Source organism: Phaethon aethereus (assembly GCF_964289735.1).
Source record: "Phaethon aethereus genome assembly, chromosome: 1".
NCBI classification, from domain to species: Eukaryota; Metazoa; Chordata; class Aves; order Phaethontiformes; family Phaethontidae; genus Phaethon; species Phaethon aethereus.
This window is the reverse complement of record NC_138575.1, coordinates 61704594-61713753: the sequence shown is the minus strand read 5'-3', so window position 1 is coordinate 61713753 and position 9160 is coordinate 61704594. Positions and strand designations below refer to the sequence as shown.

Sequence of the window (9160 nt, the reverse complement as noted above, 5' to 3'; positions counted from 1 at the left end):
CCACTTACTCACACCAGTGCACCTCCAAGAAAGCCAGGGGCTATGTGCTCACAGAAATGAGACTGAAATGGGCCTTAAGATTCCAGTTTGCCCAGGCCTGTCAAACACACAGTGCCTTTCTGACATAGGCTTACATTCAGGTAATCCAGTAGACCCATGTGGTACCTTTATGGGAGTTGAAGCCTTCAGTCTGGATATTTAGGTATGTCTGAGAACACAAACACATATCCTTCTCTTTTTTTTTTCAAACTGGTATCATTGCACATGCGGTACCAGCTACACCATATAGAGGCCCGCATTTTTGTGCTAACTCTGTTATCAAATCTACCATTGTCATTTCATCGCTCAGTTCTTTCTGCTCCATCACTACCTACTTATAAACATTTTCATTTGGAAAAAGGCATCTTCCCACTAACTTTCTGACCTCTATCCATTTCCTACATGCTACAACCTTTTCCTTACCTAACATTCTGGCCATAAGCTATCTGCAACCCTCAAATATTACAAGCTAACAGCAAGGTGGCACCATTTGCTGACAGCGACTGAACTCTACATTGGAGGGTCATTTAACCCTTGAGACCCTTTGTTAGATCCATCTTTGGGCATTCATCTGGCTGGCCATTTTGAAAGACTCACAAATTGAACACACAGGTTGAAATTACTTAAAAGGTCGTTTAGCTGCTGGTAACATCCATTCCTTCCAGTCTCCATTACCGCTTCTGTGACTGCTTTTACTGGTAGGAGCAGTCATTGGAAAAAATTATAGGGCCTCCTGCTCACTGAAGAGCAATGGCTGTGGGAGGGGCCAGATCTGAATACCTGCTCCACTGCTTGTCCACATACACCTGGTGAGGTTATTCTGGGTGAGTCTCTCACACTATTTGTCCCAGAATGTGTTCAGAACCTCTCAGGTCACCCTGCTGGAAGGGACCATGGTGACCACCTAGCCTGGCCTCCTGCATAATGCAAGCCAAAGATTCACAATGTGCAATGATTGTATCCAGATGAATAACTTCAGGGGGAAATAAAGGCTCTCTTTTCTAAAAGACATCCAAATTTGACTTGAAGAATTCAGCTCATCTCTTGATAAAGCTAATATAATATTAATTACAAACCTCTCAACATGTGTGTCCCTCACTTCCAGTTTTAATTCTGTCTAGCTTTGACTTCAAGCCATCAAATCTTGACGCTTTTGTCTGCTAGATCCTGATGTGCTTTCATCATGTATACGAAGACCAAAGGTTTTTCTCTGGTCAGGTAGGTAATATTTTGAGGACACAAAATTAGAGAAGTGTGAGATGGCTTTGGGGCTACTTTACTCGGAGTTCAGCCAAGTAGGTACAGTTAGCTCTTTTGAAGCAAAACCTACTATTGTCAGCAAATTAGTGACCTGGCTTACTCCACCATAAAGGTACACAGAAAAACTCCCTTCCCTCCCTTTCCATCTTCCCTCTGCTAGTTGAGTTTGTTGCAGATCTCTAGGGCTTTCTTGTAGACCTGAGTCACATCATCCATGTCTGTGAGAAGGGAAAAACTGCTGTCCCCCAGACGGTTGCGATAACGCTTTAGATACTGTGGCCGTGAGCGGTTCTGAAGTCCTTCGAAGTCTTGGATCTGGAGGAAATTTTCAGCAGAGACACAGCTCCGTATCCTCTGTCTGTTTGGCCTGTTCTCTTGCAAATCCAGCAAATCAAAGGAGTCACTGGACAAAATACTGTCATCACTAATCACGCTGGAAGGGCGACTGTAACTTCGAGGTAATGCATCCCCAGGCAGGACCACTTCTTCCATGGCCTCCAGAGTTGGTGTGTCAGGGCTAATCAAAGCAGATTCAGTGCTGCTGGTAGAATACTTGCTGTTATGTTTCAAGATGCCCTTACGCCTACAGGAATGGCTGTAAGACCCATTTCTGGATGGCTCTGTGACCCCTGGAGAAGCGTCACTGTTTACTGTCTCATTATTATTGTCCAAGAGTTCAGAAGATTCACTTCGTTCTGGAGAGGAGTAATAGCCAGACTCCCTTTGCTGAGTTTTCTTTAAGATTCCTTTTTTTGGCATTAGTGAAGACTGCTTAGTGCCATATTTGCCTGCTACCTCTCCCTCCACAACACTTTTAATGGCTACGCCAGTCCTACACAACTCTTGCTCCAGCTTAAAAGCAGAGGGTAACACTGGGCTGACCACTCCTTCAATGAAACCTGCACTGTGAGATCGATGTTCACTGTTGCTCCTTTTCTTCAGGATGCCTTTGGGTCTCTTGGAGGTGGGTTTGGATGCATTTTCAGCTCCCCCTTCCTGGATGGACTGTGCAATGTCATTTTCCTTTTTTGATTTTTTTAGAGACCTTTGTCTCTCTAGTGTGACTTCAGGACCTTTGGGCTTAGAAAGGCACTTTGTTTTGGTATCAGTCTCTGGTTGGAGGCCAGTAGCACGGTGATGCCAATCAATGAATCTTGCCAGCAATGGGGACTCGGAGTCCCTCATGGCATCACAGTCACAAACACTACTCTTGTAGCCCCAGTTAACCCACCAGTGGTTGGCAATGTCTTCGATAGTTGCTCGGCGTTCAGGGTTCACCATCAGCATCCATCTGATAAGACCACGAGCATCTGTGGACAAAGAACAGAATATAAAATATTTAGAATATGGGAATTCTTAGTTTTGTCCATTTAAAATGGAAGTGTGAAGGCAATCAAATGAGCAAAAATAATGCTTCTTGCAACAGGAGAAGTGAAAGGAGGCAAAGCTTTGGTCATCAGTCACTGTTGGAAAACGCATTTGAGTACTACTTCTTATAAGAAGAATATGATTCACCCTAGGAAATGTACACTGGATTATCAAAGAAATTAATATTTGTACTTTATTAGTCAGTGAATAGTTCCATATTACTGAAGGAAATCACCAACCTATCAACTCTAATAATTACCAAACTTAGAGGAAAACAAAGAGGAATTGGGATATTTTAAATGATCTACACATTATTGCTTTTGTATTTCTTTTTCCACAAACACTGTAGTCTTCTGTATATTTTTAAAGTAGATTTCCACAAAGAAAGCAAGAAGACAGAAAATTGAAACGGATGGTATACAAATGATACAAGATAAATATTAATTTAAATATAATATATACATAGATGTTTAAGGCTGGAAGGAGGCATTATAATCAATAACCCAGGCTTAGCTGATGCTTTTCTGTCAGGTGACTGCTTAATGTGTTATCCTCTAAGTAGAAGTAAATGAGAACATAGTGGCATTTTGGCCTGCCTTCTTGGATAAGCGACTGCATAGCTCTGACCATTCATCTTCTCTCTGCTTGTGATATACCACAGTGTAGTTAGAGGACTGATCTGTACCAGTATGTTGTATCAGTTTACAGCTTGTCTGAACAATTCCACTTGCAATAGCTAACAGACTTTCCACTGTCATAGACCTAGTTAAAAGAGCCCGTTACAGTTTCCCCAAGGCAATAAAACCTATCTGCTATAAAACTTTAATTTCAAAAGGGCTTTTGGTAAATGCCGTACTCAGATGGGAACTGATAGCAGATGAAGTCAGTAGAGGAATGAGAGATTTTTTTTCTTCACCATTCCAATATGACACCAAAACATGTTGGAAAGGGACGCGCAAACCCTCCATTCTCAACTCCTGTCAGCTCAATACATTGCCCTCACTCCTTTTTTGTACCTGAGGTCTGTGTTGGCTCACGATATTCTCCACTGCTGATCTGCCTGATGAGATTTTTGTGATCGAAGCCATCAAAGGGCATCGTTCCATAAACCAGAGTGTAAAGCAATACACCAAGGGCCCAGCTGTCAACCTGAAATACAAAGACAATGTGTGTGAAGCCCAGGAAAGCTGATCCCCACCCTTCTCCCTGCCATTAGCATCCCAAGAGCAGCATTACCTCCAGCTGCGCCTATTGATGGGCAAACCAGTATCTAACATCTGACTCATCACAGGCAAAGCAAACGAAAGCAAACCAAGGCAGCTTGAGAACTTTCAATATGGGAGAGACCCAAATGAACCCACATGTGCAAAAACACTAGCATTAAGACTAATCCTCAAGAACACTGTCATCTAAGACATCCCCATACCACTACCAAAAAGCTGACCCTTCTTACCTCCGGGCCTCTGTAAGGTCTTCCATTAACTATTTCAGGGGAAGCATACAGTGGGCTTCCGCAAAAGGTCTGCAAAAACTTGTCTTTGTGATAAAGGTTGGAGAGTCCAAAATCAGCAATCTGCAAATAGAATTGCACAAGACATCTGTAGCATTAACAATATCTTAATGAAACAGAAAACCCTTTATCAGGAAGGACTTAGCTACATTTGACCATGCTGTAGGGCAGGGATCTCAATGTGGGTAATCTCTCCAGTTCCCTTGCCAACCCATTTTTCTATGATTTTTTGACTTTTCTCTCTAAAGACCCTCCAGAGAAGGGTACTCAGGTAAAATTCTCTAGATTAGGAACAAGGATGCTTTGGTTCCATTCACAGACAAGTCACTGACTGACTGCACAACCATCAATCAGTAATTTTATCCTGGATTAATTGCTTATGCTTGCAGAGACAATCTCATCCTGGAAGTCACTGGGCCTGCTGTCCACTGACTGCTCTTCATCTTGTACAATCATTAGTACCAAGGGAAAGCAATCAGAAAGTACTATCATTCTTATCTTGCACATGCAAACCAAAAGCCAAGACCTTTAAATCCAACAGGAGGAGTGAGGCAGGAGTGTTACAGGAAACTAAGCGTAAGATTACAGAAGAAAGTGATTTTTTAAATCATCTGGAACTTAAATACACTTGAAGGAGAAGGAAAGTGAGGCACTCGCTAACTCTTCCAGATTCAGGGAATCCGGCTGAGGAATCTGAGTTGTTAAGCACATAAGATGTCTGTCATGAGATAATAAACACAAATCTGGTTCCTAACTGCAAACAATGGGCCCAAATCCGGCTTTCCCAACACAAACAAAACTTCCCTTGAGACTGTTAGGAATTTTGCCCATGTAGGAATTGCAGGATCAGGTCCAAATGTTTTGTTTACTTCACTTCTCTGTTCTTGTTCCTACAAAACAAAGGCTGAGGACAGCAACACTAAATACTCCCACAACCTTTGCATTTCCTTTGTTTCTCTAGCACAAGGCAACACATCTTGGTTTTTATCTTGTTTAAAACGCAAATGCTTCTGTTTCCCAGAGGCACTTTTATTACTGCCCACTATCAACATAAAGCATACATAAAAGATATAAAGCACAGGCATAAAAAAGGTATTATAGCTATAAGTGACAGTAGTTTTCTCTGTGTTTTTGTCACCTTATTTGGGTCTTTTCTACCAGAAAGAAAGTAAATCACAGGAATTTTCAAGAGAAATTCAAGAAAACATGAACTGTTTTCACAAAGAAAAGGATTTATCAGCATCATTCACTCCCGGCTTTCTAAAATGTGTCTCAGTGCCTCTAATACCTGTCTAATTGCAACGCCTAGTGAGCTCTTGGGAGACATAAAGTCTTTGTCTCTACTGTCTAAATTCCTACAGCTACACCTAAAAATGTCCGAGTTGAGACCAAAATGAACAAAGTTGGTAAAGTATGGACAGAAGCTCCCAATTTTCTTTCTTTACCCCCAAATAGAAATATATATATACGCCTTATAAACAGATATAGATATAGAGCTACTTTTATGTTAAAAGTATAAACTTATTTTTTCAAATATGATTTTCACAAAATTTTTTAAGTCACAGAGCAAACGTGAGATTTCACGTTTCACCCTCTCCTACTCTGATGTTCTGCTTGTGTAGGTGTTCCACTGACAATTTGGACTCATAACACTCTGCTCAAAGAGGAGCTGATTCCTGTTCATTAATGTTAATTCATCTCACCATGTTCATTCACAGTTTGAATCCACTCAGTCCCCCAAACAGCGTATTATCAACCCATAGCAGAAAATTCAACCCTTAAATAAATGTGGTTGTAAAATCTTCATTGTATGGCTGGAATGTCATTGAAAACAGCTGGTGTACAATTGCAGTCTGCAAACATATTCTCATGGCTCAGATTGCACTTAATTGCCCTAAATTCCACTTTCTTATCAAGTCACCCTGCCTGGCTTGCAGGAAGTTGGTTTTAAGCCTTATGAAGTGTGCCCTGTCAATCAGGGGAAGAATGGGATCATTTCAGTGTTAAAACTTGGTGCTGGTCACTGAGTTTTATTTTAGTTCAGGATGCAGCTAAGACAAGGACAAACACTGCACAGTGTGATTCCTTAAGAAAATACATTCCCTTAACACCATGGAATGTATAAAATGCATGTGGATGTGCATGAATATATATAAGCATACACATACCATTGTTCACACTAAGAAACTCTCAGACTTGGGCATTCATGTTTTCATTTTGACCATTCAGGAAAAGAGTATTTATGTTACAGTTCACTCCCATACTCACAGACTGATGTTTATCAGCTTTTCCCATTAAAACTGTCATGCCCCCCAAAACAAGATTAATAGAAGCCAACATTACTTCATGTTCTTGGCACTTAAATGGAACTAAGGCATCAAGTCAAAAAAACTTCCTAAATTGGGAGGAGCAGGGAAATGGACTTTTATTCCCTGCGCTTCAGGAGGTGTATGTTTCATATTTACTATTAGCTATGACAGACCAGATGTAATTTATTGTTTAAGTGTGGACCATAAATTCCATGAAGTTCACACTCATGGAAGTTGTCAGTTTTACCCCACTTAAAAATCTGTCTCTTTGTACTGTAGATAGAGAAGTAATTAGGTCTCTTAAAGCAAATGAAATGTATGTGCAGTGGGTGAGACTTCCAGCAAGGTAAATCCCAATTACATATACTTACTCTGTATATATGAAACCCTCATGGGTTTTTAGTGCTTAGTTTGACTGGTGTCCCCTTACCAGCCCAAGAGAAAGTGCAGTTAGCAGGATTATGTTACTATTATACTTGCATTTTTCTCTCCTTCTATCACTTAGGGGTTGATCATACAGTTTACGTCAACCTCCGCTAGACATCTCTTTTAGGTGCAACTCCCAGCCCAGGAGCCGCCATAGGCTACTGCAAACAAGGAGGGACCCCTCCATCGCGCCAGGCTGCATGACAGATGTGTCCCTGGGGGGAGGTTGTGGCATGGGGCAGGGACATGGCAGGTGGTAGACCAGCAAGAGGCACTAATTCCCTGGCTGCTGCACTGGGCAGCAGTTTCCCTCTACCTCCCTGCATGTAGTTTTGGGGATTTAGGCACTAGGGGAGAGCTGTGGTGCTGCACCAGGGACACGTGGTCCTCATCAGGGCAAACTGCAGGAGCTATGGGCAAATGGAGGCAGCTGCATCCTCGCCCCGCTGTTATTTCTTCTAGTAAATTCACACCTACAATGAACAAACAACTAGCAACCTCAGTCCTTTTAAAACTAATGAAGAAAAGGTGACATCACCAGAAGGCTTTTTTTTGAAGACCACCAAAAGCAGATGCCTAAAGCCAGTGCGAATCTTTTCCCAGAAAGAGCTTTCTAACTCACCAACTCAGGACAGCTCTTTCGGCGCTTTTGGGCTGCCTTAGCCTTGCTGCCTTTCTGACCTTGCCCACCTCCAGCTGCTTTAGGATTATGATAATGATGATATCCTCTCGATGGGGCGAAAATGCCAGCGAGAGGCTGCTCTGCCCCTCTGCCCTGCGGCAGGGGAGCAGCTGTACCCACCCCAGGAACCGGGGGGCAAGCGGAGGGAGCAGCTCTGGGGTACCCAGAGCTGGAGGGGGGGAAGGCAGCAATTGTGAGCAGCTGAGAGGAGAACAGAGTCCATTTTAAGGTGAACTGTGCTGTTAGCACATGAAGGTGAGTAAAGAGAGGCTTGTACACGCTGCAGAAACCCTAATTCCACCACTGCGTTACTTCTTTAAACAATATGGCACCATGAAGAAGGTAAGAAAGCAAGTAACTTTTTTCCACCCTGGGGGGCTGCAGTGCCTTGGCAAGGTTTAAGCTCTAGGTTTGTGCCCCACTGTTGACCCCTGCGGACAGGCTAGCTCGCAAGAGAAGCATTCACACTCGGGGTTTCTGCTAGACAGTTGGGTGCATATCTGGGGAGCAAGGCAAGGTCCTGTTTTATTAATTGACTGGATGAACTCCTTGTACCCCACAGATTTGCGTGCATGTTCAGTCTCACAAGTGTTTAAAATTCATTTTATTCCGTTGTGTTTGCTGCATTTAGGGGTTTTAAGTAATAGTTTGAAGGAAATATTACCGCATATACACCAAGTCCCTGGAAAACATAATTATATACCACAGATCAGATAATTTTCTTCCCCTCATCACTTTCCACCTCTGGCCTGTGGGCCTGCAGAATTCTTCAAAACATGTCATTTTTTGTCAGCTTTCAGACACTGGTGTTTCCTAGTTGCTGTACTCCAACATATGACTCCGTTTCCAGAGACTTTTACTCACTATCATATCTCTTAAAAAAAAAGCTGATTATGTCTCCATACACTGCTTCATGACCTTCATTTAAGTAGCTAAAATTTAAGAATGGTTTCCAAGTTAGTGTGGTATCATGTAAAATGGCTTGGGGCCCCCTTAGGTCGGATAATAATTTCTAATGGATTACTTGTCCTCTTTTTTCCCCGTTCTAAAAGTACTGCTTAAGTTGCTATACATGGATCTGTTTTTACAACATCTTATTTTTTCTTTGCATTACTATGACATGTTTGTGTAAATCATAATGTATAGATCACTGGCTTCTTCAGAAACATGTGTTTAATTGCACGTTGCACCTGAGAACAAAGGGATTCCTTTCATTTTCTTGTTCTTAAAATCAAACTGCCAATTTTTTACAGGCTTTGTAATCCACTGAATGAAATATAAATACTGGGAAAGTACAGATAAGACTATCACTCCATTTCTAGAAAACGCCTTCCACGGAGTATTTGAAGCCATCAGTCAATACCAAAACCCAAACTGCATATTTCTCTTTTTCTGCCTGAATAAACCATATATAAATACTCTCAGAATGAGGACCTGATAAATTTACTCCTAATAAATAATTTACAGCTCCATATGTGTTTCCTTGCCAACGGTTACTGTTTAGTGAAACAAAGAAAAACTGGGATATAAAATTCTGTGCAAGTAGCATAGAAACCACAGTAACAT

The 9160-nt window shown here is 41.8% G+C and overlaps 1 protein-coding gene across 1 annotated transcript in view; it reads right to left on the bottom strand.

The window, feature by feature from the left end:
- Nucleotides 1-1455: 1455 nt before the first annotated feature.
- Nucleotides 1456-9160, bottom strand: part of NUAK1 (NUAK family kinase 1) — a gene marked incomplete at its 3' end in the record, with an annotated part of 46739 nt that continues 39034 nt past the window's right edge. Inside the window, exons 5-7 of the mRNA XM_082014437.1 lie at nt 4121-4240; nt 3684-3816; nt 1456-2609 (exon numbers count right to left, since the gene is read on the bottom strand). Coding sequence (XP_081870563.1) covers nt 1456-2609; nt 3684-3816; nt 4121-4240 — 1407 coding nt within the window. The remainder of the gene's footprint in view (nt 2610-3683; nt 3817-4120; nt 4241-9160) is intronic.